At 40.4% G+C, this 19624-nt stretch overlaps 1 protein-coding gene across 2 annotated transcripts in view; it reads left to right on the top strand.

Annotated features, from left to right (window-relative positions):
• The window catches only part of LOC149246620 (pterin-4-alpha-carbinolamine dehydratase 2, mitochondrial-like), a 151434-nt gene that overhangs the window by 45706 nt on the left and 86104 nt on the right, over positions 1-19624 (top strand). The window contains exons 3-4 of one of the 2 annotated variants that reach the window (XM_089455726.1): positions 2383-2468; positions 2573-2696. In XM_089455726.1, the coding sequence (XP_089311852.1) occupies positions 2383-2468; positions 2573-2696 (210 nt within the window). Of the gene's footprint in view, positions 1-2376; positions 2469-2572; positions 2697-19624 lie in introns of both variants that reach the window. The other variant, XM_089455725.1, reaches the window with a different exon arrangement.

Genomic DNA, 19624 nt, shown 5'->3' with positions numbered 1-19624 from the left:
ATTTAATATCCATAAGAAATTCACTTGTGAGTTAGTTTTCCTTGTCCTCGGTTCTTAGATTCTTACTTCAATGATAGGATTAGCCCAAGGGATTTCCTCCTTGGCTTTGTTATAACAAGCCTAAAGTGATGAGGAATAAGCTACTTAGGTGACAGGTGGTGGCTTGTTTAGTAGTTGCCTTAGGTGACAGGTGGTGGCTTGTTTAGTAGTTGGCTTGTTTGGGAGGTTAGGACTTTTCCTCTAGGGAGTGTTTGAGAGCTAACAAAACCAATTCCGACGACCATACTGGAGGGTTTCATTTGTCTTAGTCGATGCTCATAAGGCAATCCTTTTTGGTTCTTGTAACTTTGAAACTTTAGACATATGAACTACACCCAAGACTAGATCTAGTGTTCCCCATAGCCCAGGTGGGGTAAGCCCTAGTCTTCTCTATTTGTTTTCTTCAACTACAAAATATTTATTCAATTTCCTTTTTCTTTTTTTGATGCAATCTAGGGTTTCAAGGAAATTATTTCATTAGATTTAGAGTGCTCTTGTTTACAAGTTCATTAGGCTATTAATCTTGAATATCTTGCTAGAATGGATTTGAAAATCATCTTTTTCCTCATAGAGTAAACCCAACATTGTTTTGCTAACATCCTTCCTTGGTTTATGGTCGACTCCAGCAGTTTCATTTTAAATAAGTCTGATAGATCTAGATACTGTAGTTTAATGAATATAATCAGTGCATCCTCTAGGCCAGTGATTTGATATTTTGCACATGTCATCGATGGAAATCTTCTAAAGGGTCAATTTATTATGCTGTTCAAGGAAATAATCACTGCTCAACTGATTTATAAAATGTTAATGCTTCAAGTACCATCCCTTAAGAACGTTATCCAATAAAAATTCAGTTAAAGTGCTAAGTTTAAACTCTGTTGGTTACATGGATGACAGTTTCTCTAATTGTTACGGCTTTGAATTCTCAATGATTTGTGTACATACATCAGCACTGTATTCATTAACCGCAATACTTCTCTTGGTTCATGAGCATTTGTATTTTGTGAGAGATAAAGGCCTCAGTTATGGAATCATCTTTTTGAAGAAGCACACACCTTTCCTAGCACTTGTGATCTTAAAGTTGGAATGAATTTCAGCTCCGGAGTTAGTATTCAATATTGATAATGCATATTTAGCAAATCTGTGAAACCCTTTGGTTCATTGAGCTTATTAATAATCATTTCATTTTCCAGTATATCTCGTGGACAACTTACTTTTCATGATTGCTGGTGCATTTCTGAGTAGTGCCGCACGACAATTGGTTACTTGTTTTTTGTTGTTGTTGGACAAATCACTTGATTCATAAGCACTTGTGTTAATCAATTTGCATGCTTAGTCACTTGTGTTTCATATAAGGCAAATTGTTCATTTGTTATAAGGTTCATGAGTCGAGATCAAGCTAACAAGACCCTCTGACATTTGCAACAAACTTAGCATGTTTGACCACAGTGATTCTGCCATATACTAGAATAGTTTCTTTTCTTTAGTTCGAAGAGTGGGACAAGGCCACAGAGGTGACGGTGGGTGGCCTACCTGAGAGTTGCCTCTAGGCTTTCTTGCTGAAGTTAAGAATTTTCCTCTTAGGTGAGAGTTTGAGTGGTAACGTACTCCTCAATTTAAGAATTGTTTTCCTTATTTTTTTAGTAAGTCATTATTTTTCCCATATGTAAGAATATTCTTTATTATTCTTCTCATCTTGGGCTGTCCCAGCTGTTATCACAAAGTATTTCATTTGATTGTACTGAACAACTTTACTCCATGCTCATTAGTAAATCACAAAATATTTCTTTGATTGTACCGAACAACTTTACTTCATGCTCCTTCCTTTACTAATGACATCTCATGCAAAGTGATGTGACGATCTTTTTAAAATTGCTTTCAAAACAGTATAGGTAAAGTGTATGTACAGTCCAACTATTTTTCACTATTGCGAAAGTGTTCCTCGTTCTGAGTTGTTTTGGTCCAGCAAACCTCTCATTTCTTTTATACTGAAAATTCCATATGTTAAGATTCATTCCCAAAATCTGCCATGTAATATCTTTTTTTGGTTTTGTTCAGGGTGTTGCTGAGCATGCATATAATAGTAGAATTTTAAATTTTTATGTCTTTGGTGTATTTTGGTGTGTATATGTCTATGTCTTCAAAATTTTCTATTTGTGCTTTTCCAGATTTTACACTGGATTCTGAAGCAGTGTGGATTATTTGAACTTTGGAAAACTGGTCTATTTATATGGCTAAGAAAAGTTAATATTGAGCTTTAAGATACATTATCTAGACTCTAGAGGCACTGCTTATTAATCTGGTTGCACCAACACAATTTTTTTGTTACTGGTGAAGAAATAGAGTTGGCAAAAAAAAAGTGTGTTCCATGTGAATCGAAGGACTTGAAACCCATGTCCATAGAAGTAGCAGAGGAGCTATTACAGCAGGTGAATTTTGACTCTACTAGTCTGCAAGCTAATTTTGTGGATTGTTTAATTTCATTTTTTCACACTTCATAAGAGTGCTGATAGTCATTCTGTGATTTATGTAGGTCCCAGGGTGGAACATCTCAAACGAAGATGGCAAACTTAAGTTGCAAAGAGCATGGAAAGTGAAAAGCTTTATAAAAGGATTGGAACTTTTTAAACATGTAGCAGATATTGCTGAAGCAGAAGGTTAGATTGATATACTTAGACATTACTTTCGAGTATTTTATTTTTTGTAGATTTATTTGAAATGGCATACTTAAATTCTATTTTCTTTTTATGAATAATTGACCTTGGTATGAACAAATATTTCGGTATATTTATTTGAAATGGCATACATCAAGTTTTATTTTCTTATTATGAAAAATCAACCTTGGGGTGAACAAATAATGTTGACTATTACTACAGAATATTCACCTTTAAAAGTTCAAAGACTAATTGATGGAAGTAATTAGGTTTTGATCGGAAGAAGATTGACAAACAATGAATTGTGAGCATAGGAAGCAGGGGCATTCGTTTCTGTAGAGATACTGCAATAATTAATGTTGGCTCGGTTCACAGTGGGTACCCTGGGTTTCATCGTGCTTCCATTCAATAGTTACCTTAGACACAAATTTCATTAGTACATTTCAAAACAGTCCTCCCTAAGGGGATTGAATTGGTGCTAAGACGGGGAGAGCTGGATTCTTTGACAACTAGATGAAGGTTCTGACAGTGAGATTGTTCCTTCTGGACAAGTAACAGGGAAGAGTTAGAACTTTGAGAATTGGGCAATTTGTCCAGAAAGTAGAGGCTTATGAATAAATTTGCAGAAAGAAAAATGAGTTTATGGGATGATAGGAAAATATGGAAGAAAAAGACGTTCATTATCCTATACTCCAAATTTGGAATTTTGGATGCTTCTTCCTCCTCCTTTATATGTGTTCATGTGTTGGAAATTGCAATAAACTTCATCTCTCATCCAAAACAAGGAATAAATACATGCTTTATGTTAATCCAAAACCATAGGATCTGTATGCTTCATGTGTAGTTTCAGGCTATTCACAGGGTGACCAATAATCTTTGTAATCAATTACATGACATGATTTACTTTGTTACTTTATGAGTGAGTTCCAGTGGTGGATGGTACTATTATTAGTACATGATGGGTTGAGAGATGTAGCTTGACTGGAAACTTCTTGCAGAGGTTCAATATGAATGTGCAGAAGTGGTTCGAGAAATTTCTTTGCTGATCACCTTGGAAAGGTTTTCACTAATTATATTTTGTAATTTCACTTGAAAAGAGAATCCCGTCAAAGTTTAATGTTTTGAATTTAGTCGTAGGAATCTAAATGAAATGTTGTAGAAATTCTAGAACATTAATGACTTAGATTAGGATTTAATTTTAGCTTTACATCTCAAGATTGAGGTAGGTGGCAGTTTGGATTGTTGATTTTGTAGCTTCGAAAGATCTTCTGCATAGGCTGGTGTCTTGCATGGAGGAGAAGTCCTCTTTAGGGGTTGTTCAAGAGGAGCAACTAATATGATCTCCTTCCTAAGTTTTTAAATTTGGAAAAGTACATTGATTAATTATCTATTTAATGTTGACATTGAGCTAATGTTTATCTAAGGATAAATGCTAAATTAAGTGACTTAGATCTAATCTCCACCGTTGATCTAAGAAGGCTAGGATTTAATCTTTTAGCCGTCTATCACTTTGGAGATTAGGGATTTGGTCCATGGAGGAATTATAAAGAGAACCTATGTGAGAAGATGAAGACACATTACATTGCTATTGTTGAGAGAGTGATTTTCTCAACTAGTGAGAGACTCTATGACGGAAGAGAAGGGAAGAAGATTGCACAGCAAGGAAATTTTGGGAGCAAATTTAAAGGAGACCATGTTGAAGAATGTAACTAGGTTCGGTCTTCATAATTGTACTTGAAGTCAAAATGTAATATATTTGTCAAAAGAAAGCAATAAGAATTTTTATTATTGATTTAATTGACTTGTTAAAGCATGGGTTTCATGCTTGGGTCAATTATTATAGGTCAAGCCTCCATTGTAGGCTTTAGGATTATTTTTTTAGGTCAAAGTCAATTTGTTTATTGGTCAAAGACTCCTCCATCAAGTCTTCCTCTGTCAGCTTCAAGTAGATCATCATCAAGTCGGCCTCGTTCAAGTAAAATCATGTCGGCCTAATCTTAAATGGAGACACAACTAATCATGAAGTCATGTTAGCTTATTTTCAAGAAGAAACAACTATATATACAAGGCTATACCTCGCTCCACAGTTTAGAAAAGAAGCTTGCAAAAATCTCAGAAGGACAAGTTCGGATATCTCTGAAATGAAGTTCGGACATCTCTGAAATGAGGCTTGGTTTATCTCTAAAATGAAGTTTGGATATCTCAGAAAATGAAGCTCGGATTACCTCATGTTCGGTGCTACTGCTATAACATTGTTTCGGTACCACAACAGTGAGAAGGGTCAATGATAAGGGTATAACTACAATGATAATGGTTCGGTATGAGTTTAAGGGTATAACTACAGTGATAAGGGCTTGGTGTTACAACAGTGAAGATCTCGGTGCAATCTCTGTCCCAATGTAATTACAGTGATGAGAGTTCACAACAGTGAGAAGGATTTGGTGTCTTCACAGTAAGAAGTGATGATGTCTTGGTGCAAACTCAGTGGCAAGTATTCGATGCAAACTTAGTGATGAGAATTCAGTGACATGGATGCAAACACAATGAAAGAAGGATGACTTGATGGAGGTAGTCTCGAGTCTATGTTGTAAGGGTCTTGGTTGTCTCATTTGGAATCTTCTGAAGCAAGAACTTTGATTGGGTTTTCCCCTAGAGTGGGGTTTTCCCTTGGCAGTGTGCCTACATCTTGTGTTCTCTTTTATTTATTGCATGGCATTAGTCTTGATGATAAGAAAAGATAATTTTAAAGAACAAATAATAATAATGAAAACATCACAAGATAATGTCTTAATCAGAGAAATCAACTAAGTGCCACCTCCTTAGATTTCTCAACATGGGATCAGAGCTATGGTCAAGAGGCAGTTTGAAGATCACTTGGGTGCATTGGTATTAAAGATCAGGTGGGTGCATTTGTTGAGCATATTTGTATTAAAGATCAAGTCAAAAGGAATTCAAAAACATCCTGAAAGGCATAGTGACACAATTCGGTCACTTCAGAAAATGAGTAACCATGTTCAGTACGTTTTCAGTGATACAAGATTCAATGTAACTTAAGGAGATAAGTTCGGATAACATTTTCAGAGAAAAGGTCTTGGTGATGAAGATGTTGATTTCTGGTAGCATCAGATGTGCTCTAAGCCTCAAAACTTGTAGGGAGGCAGTGCATAGCCACGTTGAGGCAACACAGAGTCTGAGGGGAGATTCGAAATTTGCTGAAGAGTCGAGTTCTAGAGCCAGAAGCCGAGGTTTGAAACCGTAATGGCAGAGAGTCGAAGCTTCCAGAGGCAAATCGACCAACAAGAAAGGTGACTCAGAGCCTCGTAGCTGTGATGCTGCACTGCGTAGGCTGACGCAGAGGCAGTGTGGCGCTTTCCATCCAGAGCTTGGATCAATGTTGAATCTCCAGTGATAGTGTGAGGTATTTCTCACTAATTTATCTGCCAGTCAGATTCTTTGTATTGGATAGCTAGTAAGGCATTCCAAGATTGTATTTAGAAACTACTGCATAATAATACAAACCCTTAGCTGATGCACCGGTTTTTCCGGGGACATTTGTCCAAAAACAACGGTGTCACTTGTGTGTGTGTTATTTCTTCTCGCTCAGTTCTTGTTTCCGCATATAATTTAATTAGTGAAGGTTGTAGTTGTATTTACTTCGATATTTGCAGTGTAATACAGTAAATAATTTGCATGAATTAACAAGTAGAAGTAATATCAGCTTGCTGCAGTAGGGATTTGGTGTGAAAATTTGGAATCCCGAATCACTACCTTAGCGACTGATTACGGTTCTCCTATTTGTTAATCACTGAAGAAAATTATTTACTATTTCCTACAGTAAATATTGAAACGAATACATTGCAGCCTACATCGTTTAAATTATAAGCAGAAACAAGAAACTGAACAGGGAAGAGATACAACACACACACATCTACACAATTATTTTTGGACAAACGTCACCGGAAAAACCCAGTGTGGGAAAACTGGTGCAACAACTGAGGGTTTTATTATTATGCAGTAGTAATTATGAGTACAATTCGATTTATGCCCAACTGGCTATTCGATACAGAGAGAAACTGGACAAAACAAGTAGTGAGATGATGTCACCCTGTCACTGGAAGATCCTACTCTAATCTCGCTGGGAATGAGCCTCTGCGTCACTTCTGCTGGGGACTGTGCTGCTCCTCCTTCTGACCCTCTGCTCGCTGGAAACTTCGAATTTCTGCCTCCCAGGGTCACCTCGGCTGCCGGCTTCTGATACTCGATTACCTCAACAGGAATTCGATTTCCCTCTAGGCTCTGCGTTGCTATTGTATCAGCTCTGTGTGGGCCAACGTCAACCTCTCTCTGGATGTTGTTTTGCCCTCTCTGTCTTGTACTTTCTGGCCCAAGAAAAATCCCCACTGGATACTATCCTTGCCCTTCACTGCACAATATCACTTCGAATTTCTCTCCAACGACTACTCTGCTTCAGTAATTTGATCTTTTGATCTCTACTCGATGTGTATTCTCCAAGTGCCCTGCAAGCCTTTTCTTATATCTTTCTGTTGGACAACCAACGACCCAGATTAACTTTTAATCAATGGCTTGATCCTCGTCTTCTTCTAGAAGTTACACCCACAGTTTAGATTAATACCCATTAATTATTTTAATTTCCTAAGTTTATACTTAGGGTCCCATTAAAAATAATTAATTAATTTAATAAAACTGTCTCCAGGTGGAGTTTCCCAAAACGGTTTCTGGGTATTGGAGAATGCATGTGTCCAAGCCTCCCTACAAATTTTGAGACTTAGAGCACATTTGATGCTACTAGAAATCAACACTCCCTCCTAGCCAGGAATGTGCTCTAGTAATGCATCTTGCTGAAGCATCAATCTATTTTGTAACATCTCCTTCTACGCTGCTAATGTCTGACATCTTGTGCTTCAACTACTGTGCAAATACTGCATCTGTACTGTTGCTGACCTTGCCACTATCAATATTGCATCCGCACTGCAACTCCCTCTCAATTATGTGTCTATGCTGTTGCTGGCACTGCCATTGCCAACTGCATCTACGCTGCAACTTTCTCCAACTATTGCTGCTACTGCATCAACAACGGAAATCATCCCAAATTACTGAACTGATGTTCAGTATGATGCATCTCGTTGCTAGAGTTATGACTGCCGCTAGTCTCTACGCTGACCCTTTGAAGCCTTTGCGCTGCTGTTGACCTCTGCTTTGTGCCAACTGCACTGCTGTCAAATTTAGCTCCGCGCTGCTCAATCACTGGCGCTCCTAGCCACTGCAACTGTCACTCTAGCACTCCTTTGCACCAATTGACACTGGTCCATCTTGCTACTACTGATCTAGGCTCCCGTAGCAAGGAATTGATCCAAGAGGTGGGCTCCTCAAGGATCCTGCTCATCTGTAGCTCTTTCGAACTACAACTCTAAATCAAACCACCTCCCTCCTAGAGGTATCTCGACTATTATGGCAAACTCCTCCTCCTTGATCTTCGCGGCTGCAACCTTCGGATCATGCTTCTCATCTTTGTCCTTCTTCCTGAGAGGACACTGTGTTGCGTAGTGACCGAATTCACCACACCTGAAGCATTTGATCTTCGAAACATCTTTCTTCTTTTTCCAGTGCTCCTGCTGTCCCTTGGATATGAGGGCTTCATTATCTTCCTCCTCCTTGGGCTTTGACCCACTGTTGCTGCTTCCGTCAAGTTTACACTTGACCAAGTCTCTCCTCAGCTCCTCTTGCTTAAGAGTTGCCCACATTTCATCCCAGTTTGGCAAAGTCACCCTGCCCAGGATGCTCTGGACAAAGACTTGCCACTCCACAGATACTGAATTTAGGGTTAGTCTTATCATCTTAGAACCTTGAGGTATTGACCCCTCAACTGCCAGCTCATCTCGGGTTTGCTAAAGCATAGTGAGGAATGGATCAATGCACTCCCCCTTTTGCATTTGCAAAGATCTCATCTTCTGCTCTAAATACATCTTCCACTGCTCGGAAGATCCTTGATACAGCATTGACAATGCATCCCACATCTCCTTGGCAGTCCTCTTGGCAGTGATTTGACAAACTATATGATCCTTCACTCCGTCGAGGATCATTCTCTTGGTCTTCGCCATTTCTCCCTTGTATTTCTTGAGCGGATCTAGATCCGCGGGCACAACTACCACGCTGTCGACGTAGGTTTTGAGAAAATGCTCATCCAGAAGGCACGACATCCTTGCCTTCCAGATCACATAGTTGGATGCACCATCCAATCGATCCTGATCTCTCAACCCACTGGCTGCCATCCTTGCCAAACGAAAAAGTTGAATAGCCTCCTCTCTCCTCTGTGCAACACTAGACTGGTCTATGCACTCCCTGCTGGAGCTTGTAGATTTGCCCCTCTCCGCTACTTCTCAGCAAATGAGAATTCAGACTCCTTGGTTGGAAGTCCTCTAAGGAAGAATTCCCTCAACCGTGTCTCTCTCTTCCCTCTGACGTCTTTCTGCCTAGCAACTACTTGCAGAAAACCACGTCTCACCAGAAGCCTCCTCTTCGCTGAAGCTTTTGCGCTGCTCCCCTAGACACTGGCAAAGTTCAATCTGGAAGTCTTACCTCTCTGTCGATTCACTCAGAGAGAGCCCTTCCTCGAAATTTTTTCCCTCCTAGCCTGGACTGCACAATCCCTTTGGGGATTTGATTTGCTGCCTATGCAACTCTTCAACCCTCCTTCTCTTCATCGCCGAGTTCTTCCAGCTCTACTCTCTTGCTTCACTTGCAACTATGATACCATGTGAAAATTCGGAATCCTGAATCACTACTAGAGCAACTGATTACATTTCTCCTATTTGTTAATTACTGAAGCAAATTATTCACTGTTTCCTACAACAAATACTGAAACGAATACACTGCAGCCTACACTGTTTAATTATAAGTGGAAACAAGAAACTGAACAGGAAATAGATACAACACACACACATCTACACAGTTATTTATGGACAAACGTCCCTGGAAAAACCTAGTGTGGGAAAACTGGTGCAGTAGCTGAGGGTTTTATTATTATGCAGTAGTAATTCTGAGTACAATTCGATGGATGCCCAACTGGCTATCTGATACAGAGAGAAACTAGACAAAACAAGTAGTGAGATGACCTCACCATGTCAATGGAAGATCCGACTCTGATCTCGCTGGTAATGAGCCTCTGCGTCCCTTCTGCATCAGCCTCTTCGCAGAACTGCGTCAACCTCATGCAGTCTGTGCGTCACCTTTGCTGGGGATTGCACTCCTCCTTCTGACCCTCTGCTGGCTGGAAACTTCGAATTTCTGCCTCTCGGTCTCACACCTCGGCCCCTGGCTTCTGAAACTCGATTTCCTAAGTAGGAATTTGATCTCACTGTAGGCTTTGCGCTGCCACTACGTCAGCTCTGTGTGGGCAAGCGCCAACCTCTCTCTAGACGTTGTTCTACCCTATCTGCCTTGTACTCTCCGACCTAGAAAAACTCCCCACCGGATACTATCCCTACCCCTCACTACAAAAGATCACTTCGAATTTCTCTCTGACGGCTGCTTTGCTTCAGAAATTCGATCTACTGATCTCTACTCTATGTGTATTCTCCAAGTGCTCCTCAAGCCTCTTCTTATATCTTTCTGTTGGACAACCAACGACCCAGATTAACTTCTAATCAATGGCTTAGGTAATTTTGGCTTGATCCTCGTCTTCTTCTAGAAGTTACACCCACAATTTAGATTAATACCCATTAATTATTTTAATTTCCTAAGTTTAGACTTAGTGTCCCATTAAAAATAATTAATTAATTTAATAAAACTATCTCCGGGTGGAATTTCGCAAAACGGCTTCTGGGTATTGGAGAATGCATGTGTCTAAGCCTCCATCCAAATTTTGAGACTTAGAGCACATCCGATGCTACCATAAATCAACATTTGGGTCTCCAAATTTTCACATGGTATCAGAGCGAAGGTGAAGCGAGAGAGCGGACTGGAAGAGCACATTGTTAAAGAGAAGAAGGGAGATCGAAGTGTTGCGTAGGCAGCAGATTGAATCCCTAGAGTGATTGCGTAGCCCAAGCTAGGAGGGCATGATTCTTGAGGAAAATCTCTCTTTGAGTAAGATGACAGAGAGATAAGATTTCCAGTTCATGATTTGTTAGTGGTAGAGGGAGCATCGCAGCAGGAGATTCAACGTTGAGTAGTCTTTAGGTGGGACGCAATTTTCTGCAACAGTTGTTGGGGTAGAAAAATGTCAGAAGAAGGAAGAAGACACTTTTTGTTGGAAAATCGGAAGGGAAATAAAGATTTTCTTGACCTTCATAATTACTTGTGATGTTTCTTATTATTACTATTCTTTATATCTTCTTTCTTTAGTTCATCAAGCAACTACCAAAAGCAGCAACACATAAAACAATTAACACAAGATGTAGGCACATGCCAGGGAAAAACCCCCCTCGAGGGGAAAACCCTGTCAAAGTAATTCTTCCTTTCAATAGTATTCTTTGAGACTTTTCACCCTAGACCAAGATCAAACCTTCCCTCCACACCAAGTCAGCCTCCAGAAGATTGAGCTCTTCTCAACAACTTCAACTATGCAGCAATTTGCAGCAGCTGACAGCTTCCGGCAACATACCAATTTGGAAGACTTCAATCTCCCAATCCAGAGCATGAAATAGAGAGAGACCACTGCCAAAATTCCGATTTTCTTTGACTCCTTAGGCTCACTCAAACTCGCATTCACTTTGGCTTCCCGGCAACAAACTTTCCCAGCTACCCACTTCGCACTTTTGCCCGTCAACAGGATTTTCGCACTTCTGCCCAATAGAGAGAATTCAAACTTGATGAGAAGTGATGCTCCAAATGAATTCGATATCCTTCTTTTTATAGGCTTCTTATGGGGTCGAATAGGGTCTTAGGCCGACTTAATCTTCCCTTGGGCCGACATGGTGTGGAGGTTCTATAATTCATATTTGACTCAATATTTAACCTTTTTACATGATTCAAAAGCCCAATAAGGGTCTCTTAAATGTACAATAATTCTATAGACTCATAATAAATCCTAGAAGTCCTCAATGGGGACTTTGGCCTAAAACATGGTGACCCAAGCATGAAACCCATGTTGTAATAAGTCACAATAATAATAATAATAATAGTAATTCTTTTCTTTATTCTTTTGACAAGTACATTTCATAATGACTCAAGTACATTATTGAAGACCGAACATAGTTACATTTTCCAACACTTCCTCTTAACTAGGGAGGTATTCATAATGTACATATACAATGGAAGATCTCAAACTATATGAACCATGAAGAACTTTAGGCACCGCAATGCCATGGACTAGATTCCTGACCAGGGCAATCTATCCAACCAGTCACTCAACAATTTAGGCATCGCAATGCCATGGACTAGATTCCTAACCAGGGCAATCTATCCAAGTGGGACTAAGGTGGACTCAAGATTTTAGCCCCTCTAGGTACCATCAGGCTTGCTAACGACCAACCCAAACATACAGGTGTGTGTCCAAAACAGAGCTCAATAAACAACACCACCTTTTCAATTCCGGAATTCCAGACATCAAGACAGAGTGCCAGCGTGGTGTCTCCCCAGGCAATGCTTCACTCACAAAGCTTCAACACCCCTTGATCCAACAGATCAAGAATGAACAATCTCTCCCAATCAAACTGATTGGTAATTAGCATGCTATCAAATCCTTCTAGAGATACACCTGTACAAACACAACGCCAATTAATAATATACTTTCATATGTACATAGTCAAATACAAACCTCCAAGGTCTTATAGACAACTTGATGTTGCTTCTCAACTTTCCATAGTAGGATTATCAACCGAATCTTTTGACAAAAGATTCCTCAATCATATGATTTACTTCCTACTTCTCATGCAACAACATATCCTTCAAAAATCATTCTTCAATTAACACCAAGCTAAGCCCTCCCTCTCAACCAAGAAGCACCTCTTTATCCTTACTCTCTCTTAATATTAGGGAGATCTCTTCTATTCATGCGTCCTCTGGGGGATCAACTTCTTCTTTTTGACGGCGGAGAATCTTTCGTGGCTTCCAACCATTTCATCAGAGTTATCATCATCCCCATCATGCTTATCACATCTTCACCAAGTTGAAGATTGTGTACCAACACAACTTGCTTGTCACATCGAGCATCTTCACCAAGTTGATGATTGTGTACCTGCATAGCTTAAATAGCAAGTACAACCAAACCTATAGAAGCATGATGTTAGCCATATCAGAATCACATATGCATTTCAAATTTATTCATAATAGATACCCAAAATCAATTACAAACAAGAGAAATATACTCTTCGACATCTTGCTAGGGACTTAGTTACACACCCTAGACTATTTCATAACAACATTCATTCCATCTTGGGTTCCAATATGTCTTCCAAAGGTATGACATACCTTATTACAACATATAACAAACCCTAGAAACAATTCAAAATACATGTAGATCTACAAGGCATCTAACAACTTTTCAAAATACATATGTTAGACTTCTCACTAGGGATTCATACAAATCCTAGATTTCATATAAAAGAGTCAATCAAAGTCAATCACAACTTAGTTATTACCCTGACCAACTTCCACTAGGGTTAATTCCAACCCCTATATTTTCAATCAACTATCAATTAGTCACTAACATGACCAACTACCACTAGGGTTAGTTGCAAACCCTAGATTTCCTAGCAATCATCAATCACAACCAAAAATTAAAATTTCAACACATCTCAAGTTATCATATAGTTACCATTCATCAGAGATTTCTACTTCAACTAAGGTTCAACTCCAAAATCGTACAATTCACAAATTCACCAAAATTTATACAAATCTCAAATCATCATATTCCAGGGATTTTACTTTGACTAAGGTTTAATTCTAAAACCTTAGAATTCCATTTTTCACAATCTCAACAGTCATTACATACATAGATCTCATATTGTTACATTTCACACTAGACAATGCCACTACTAGGATTTAGCTGCTAAACCCTAGATTTTCAGATATCATCATCCTAGAATCTCAGACAAGGACTTCCATTAAATCCTAAGACTCATGACCATTAATGACTAGGTGAACACATATCTAGGAATTTATAACCATACATAAGCATATCATATGTCCAATAACATAAATACATTTGACCTAGACGAACCTAGGCTTTTAACGAAAAGGACATATCTATATAGATGCCTAGATATCATGCAAATACATTTCATATCATGTGTTAGTCAAACCCAACTTCACAACAATATCAAATAAGAGTTAGACACAATCATTTTGACTATACTGCGGTTTGATCAGACAAACACACACATACAAAAGAAAACATTTTTAAGACAATGTAAGGGTCTTACTCACACATTCCGCCAAACCCTAATGAGCTAGGGTTCCAATGTAGAACATACATTCCACCAAACCCTAATGAGCTAGGGTTCCAATGTAGAAACATAGAAAACCCAACATTACCAAAACTTCAAAGGTTTGGGATTTTAGACCTCAACATTCAACACTAACAAGTTAGGATTTCCAGATCACATCAAAATCCCAAACAATACATCATCAATAAAACTTTAGCTAGCATTTCACAATATCCCTATGCAGTTTAGGGTTTTAGACATTCATATTAGCATACCCTTCGGTTAGGGTTTTCTGGAACCTGTCTAGGGTTCTACATAGTCAATCAAGAATATGAGTGGGGTGGGTAGATTTATCAAGAGATGAATCACCCAAACAAGAATCACTAAGATTCAATAGCTAGTCACAACAAAGTTAGTAATAGATCATCAAATGAATAATCCTTTCAATCAATGTATTCAAAGCATACCTTTGAATCTTGACTAACCTTGTCTTGAGAGATTCTCCTTCTTTCGGATGTTTCCCTGATCAAGACAACAAAGGGAGAAAGGTGATTAGTATATAATATAATCAAAACTAAATGAGTACATGAACCCAAAACTGAAAATATATGAGATACTTATCTTTGAGAGTTGTTGGGAGCTCCATCCAAATCTTGAGGGAAACCACAAACTTAAAGCAATACAAAAATGTCTTTTCCAAAGATATGTTAAAAACCTATAAATTCTAAAACATATAAAACAAGTTATGTACATCAAACAACTTAATAGCGTAAGCCCCTAATGTCAGATTCTTCAGGCTTGACTTTCTTTGAGTCTCCTTCTTCAGCAAAGTTGGCTTGATCTCTTCCTCTCTTCTTATTCCTTGGATTCTTGGGATAGTCACTTTTGTAGTGACCTTTCTTATGACATTGATAGCACTCTATCTTAGACATGTCAACTTCTTCCTTGGTCCCTTTCATCTATTTCCTTTATGATGAGCAACATAAGCATTTGATACTCCTTCAGGATTGGAAACCATTGAGATCCTTAATTCTTCTTGACTACATGTGGTCCATAATTCTTCAAAGGTGGGAGCTACCTTCCAACTATTGAGACCTAAAGCAAATGCACCCCAAGAGGGTGGAAATCCCAATATAGCAATGATCACCAATTCTTTGTCTGGAGCAATCTCATCGATGGCCAAAAGATCATCCCTGAGTCTAGCTATCTTCACAAAGAAGGTTGGCATAATATCTTCTTTAGTCATATTCCTCAGTTCATTCTTCAAATTTGCTACTTGACCAATGTTCTTAATAGTGACCAACTTCGACAAGGCTTCATACATCTCCTAAGCATGATTGATGTTAGTTATGAATGGGACAAGATTGTCTTTTATTCTTCTACCATCAGATAGCCACCAATTCTAAATCCCTGAATTTTTCTTTGTCGGCATCACTAGCTTCTTCTATAGGCTTCTTTACATTTCCTTTTACCAAATCTAGCACCTTGTTCTTCTCGAGGATTAGGTCAATCCTCTTCTTCTAGGATCTGAAGTTAGATGCTTCTTCAATTGTTTTCTCATCCTTGCTAGAGTTAGACATCTTCCTCGAATATGATAGACTCCTTCCCTGAGATAGTGCCTATAAATGGATCTGCCTTTTTCTTCTTCACCAAAGCTCTGAAACCATGTTGGAAAATCAGAAAGGATGTAAATATTTTCTTGATCTTGATAATTACTTGTGATGTTTCTTATTATTACTATTCTTTATATCTTCTTCCTTTAGTGTTGAAGTTTCTAAGTTTACTTAGTTAGAAACCTTCCATGCACTTTATCTGATTTATTCCTACCTATTTGTTATTTTTCCTTAACAAGTTATTTACAATGTAAATACTGAAAATAAACACTAGTGCATGCTCAACATATTATAGATTAGCAACTAAAAGAAACAAAAGAACAGACACGCCATATGACACCATTATTTTTGGACTAATTTTCCCGGAAAAACCCAATGTGAGAAAACCGGTGCAACTATCTGAGGGTTTTCTTATTAAGCAATATCAAAGTACAATATGGGTGCCGAAACTGGCCTACCCAACAGAGAATTTCCTTGGCAGTAAACCTCAATTTCTGACAAATCTACTAGCTAAAACTCCGGATAATCCTTCCGACAGCTGCTTAGCACAAATCTGCCCTAGAAACCCCAGCGTTAGCCTCTCTCTGGACTGTGTTAGCCCCTCTATGCCTCATGCTGGCCTTGCGTCACCCCGGATGGGTCTGCGTCAGCCTTGGGAGGCCCTGCGTCAGCCCTCTGGCCCTCTGCGTCAACAGCGCTGGCCTCTCTGAGGCTTTGCACAACTCCCAGCTGCCTCTGCGTGGCCCTGCGTGAGCCCTCGCTGGCTCTGCGTCACTCTCCTTGGCTACTGCGCTGCTCTCCCGACACTATCTCTGCCTCTCTGTCTTTCTGTACTCAAATGCCCCTCAGCTGCATCTCCCAATCACTAATTCTATCTCTCTTTAACAAACCTTGCTTTAGAGAATAGAATGACTAATCATTCTGGTGTATTCTCCAAGTGACCCTCAAGCCTCCTCTTATACTTTTTTTGTTGACATCTCGACGATCGAGATTAAGTCCCTAATCAATGGCTAAGATTAGATCTGGTTTGATCCATGTATTTTGGACCATTCTAACACAGATTCATGTTAATACACATTAATATTTTATTTTCCCTAAGTTTAGACTTAGGTACTCCATTAAAAATATTAATTATTTTAATATCTATTGATCTGTTTAGAATCTGCCTAAACGCTTTCTGGGTATTGGAGATCTCATGTGCCCCAACCTCTCCACCAAATTTCGTGGTTGGAGCACATCCGATGCTACCCCAAATCAACACTCCCTCTTAGCGAGGACTGTGCTCTAACAATACTCCTCACTGAGTATTACTCTGATCATTTGACATCGGTACCTATTCTGATGCTAGGCATTCCTGCCCAACATCCTCTGCACTGCTGCATCCTATACTGCTGCCCATGGTTCTGCCATTGCCACTGCTGCATCTGTACGACAACTCCCTCTGCATCTGTGCTGTTGCTGGTCCTTTCTCCCAGCATTGCATCCGCACTGCACCTCTCATCATGTTGCATCGTGCTGCCCACTGCTGCACTGCAACTCAGTTACTGAGAAGTAAGTAACTGATCTCCCAATCTGACCTCCCTGTTGGGCTAGAGACACCCACTGATGCTGAAGCTCCCTCTGCCGCTGACAAGTGCTCCCTCTCTGACCTCTGCGCCGTTGCAACAACTCCCTGCATCTCGCACTGTTGCACACCTCTTTGTGCCATCCTGCACTGGTGCAACACTCCTGTATCTCTCGCACTGCTACAGCCTGTTAGCCTTGCGCTGTCTCGGGACTCCTGCACTGTAGCTTTCTCTGCCGCTCCATCTGCACCCGTCTCTACTCGACTCAGCCAGTCTTGCTACTCCTCTTTAGGGCTCCCGTAGCAAGGTCTAATCCAAGAGGCTGGGTACCTCGAGGATCCTGCCCCTCATTGCCTGTAGTCTGCCTGACTACAGCTCGATGTCTCCCCATTTCTTCTCAAGTGGCGCATGTGCACTCATGGCACAGTCATCGTCTGTCAAAACTTCCTTCTCTGCCTGTGCTGGCGCTGCCTTAGTGTCGGAAGACTCTCCCTTACTCTTCTTCCTGGGACACTGGGTCGCATAATGACCCAGCTCCGCACAGTGGAAGCACTTGATCTTGGAGTGATCTTTCTTTTTCCGCTTTTCCTGCTTTCCCTCAGATGCTAGGGCCACGTCTTCCTCCTCCTGCTTGACTTTTATCCCCTTGCTGTTGCTACCCATCTTCGACTGCCGTTTGATCTCTTCCTGGCGAAGCGCTGCCCACATCTCGTCCCAAGGTGGGAGAGTCCCTCTGCCTAGTATACTCTGGACAAGCACCTCCCAGTCTTCTGTGACAACATTCAGGGCTGTCCTCACCATCAACCCCTGATTCGGTGTCGCATCTATAGCAGTAAACTGATCTCGAATCTCATTCAGTCCTCCGAGGAAGGTGTCAATCAGTTCTCCCTTCTTCATCTGATACAACCTCAACTGGTTCTCAAATAGCATTCTTCTCTGCATAGAAGTATGCTGGTACAACTTTTTGAGAGCCTCCCACATCTCAAATGCCGTTTCCTTCTCAGCTATGTGTGGTACTACATGATCCTGACCCCGTCAAGGATAATGCCCTTGGCCCTTGCCATCGTCTCCTCATACTTGTCATTATCATTGGGGTCCACTGGGATAGCTATTACCTTTAAGGCGAAGTTCTTGAGATGATTCCTGTGAAGTACGGATAAGATTTTGGCCTTCCAGATTGTGAAGTTCAATGCTTCGTCCAGTCTATCTTGGTCTCTTACTCCGTGTAGTGCCATGATTCTACTCTACTTCCCTCTTGGAAGTTCTTTGTTCGACTCCTCTGAGTCTCTACTTCCCATCTGGAAGTTCTCTTCTGAACTCCCTTTGAGTCCTGATTTCCCTCCCTAGAAATCCTTCTGCTGCTGTCGAGGTGCCCCCTACTCTGATCGTCTTGTGCAACCGCACCACTGATTCAGGTTCCTCAGCTAGAAACCCTTGGTAGCAACTCCTCTGGCCTTGTTCTGTCAGGTACTGTTCTGACTACAGTACCTCACCAACTCCACTCTGCAATATTCCCGCAACGTTCTAAACCCTAGCAACCTGAAGGTGAGAGCTCGTAGGCTTTGTGCAATCCCAACACCGCAATCTCGGAAAGAAATGGCCAAAGCTAAGAGGATGGTCCTAGATGGGGTTAGGGATCACATAGTCTTGAATATTGTAGACAAGAATACAACAAGGGACATATGGGATGCCATCATAAAATTATATGAGAATCCATCAGAGAATCGTAAAGTGATTCTCAAGGAGAAGCTGAGGACCACCAAGATGTAGAAGGGAGAAGGCGTTACATCCTATCTCACTAGAATTTAGATGGTCAGAGATGAACTTGCGGTAGTGGGTGAGAAACTAGAAGAAAGTGAACTAGTGCGGACAACTCTCAATGACTTCAACAAGGAGTGGTATACATTAGTCCAAGTTATTTCTGGGCGAGATACACTACATGGATGGGATCGTATGTGGAATGACTTCACTCAGGAGGAGCTGAGGCTTAGTCTTGCATCAAGTACTATCAGCAATAGCAGCAAGGCAATGAAGGAGGAGGATGAGGAGAATGCATCCCTTGCGAGTAAGGGAAAGGCGAAGATGGGTCCCAGTCAGTGATAAGGCTTAATTGGAGGTGAAAAGAAGAAAAAAGAGCTGTTGAGGTTTAATTGCTTTGGGTGTGGTGAATTTGGCCACTATGTCTCCCATGTCCTCGAAGGAAGAAGGACAAGAAGCATGAGTAGACAACAACTTCAAAAGAGATTGATGAGTTGACTGCCAGATTGGAGGAGTTTGCACTGATAGCAGCAATATCTCCAGGTGGAGTTGGGGCTTGATACCTTAGCGTGTCAAGATGGGTAGAGTCTAGTTGTTGCAATAAGACC

Source organism: Pinus tabuliformis, chromosome 7 (assembly GCF_031772625.1).
Source record: "Pinus tabuliformis cultivar Carrire ecotype Pingquan chromosome 7, CPIR1, whole genome shotgun sequence".
Lineage (NCBI taxonomy): Eukaryota > Viridiplantae > Streptophyta > Pinopsida > Pinales > Pinaceae > Pinus > Pinus tabuliformis.
Note: the sequence above shows the minus strand (reverse complement) of the source record. Positions and strands in the feature narration are given on the sequence as shown.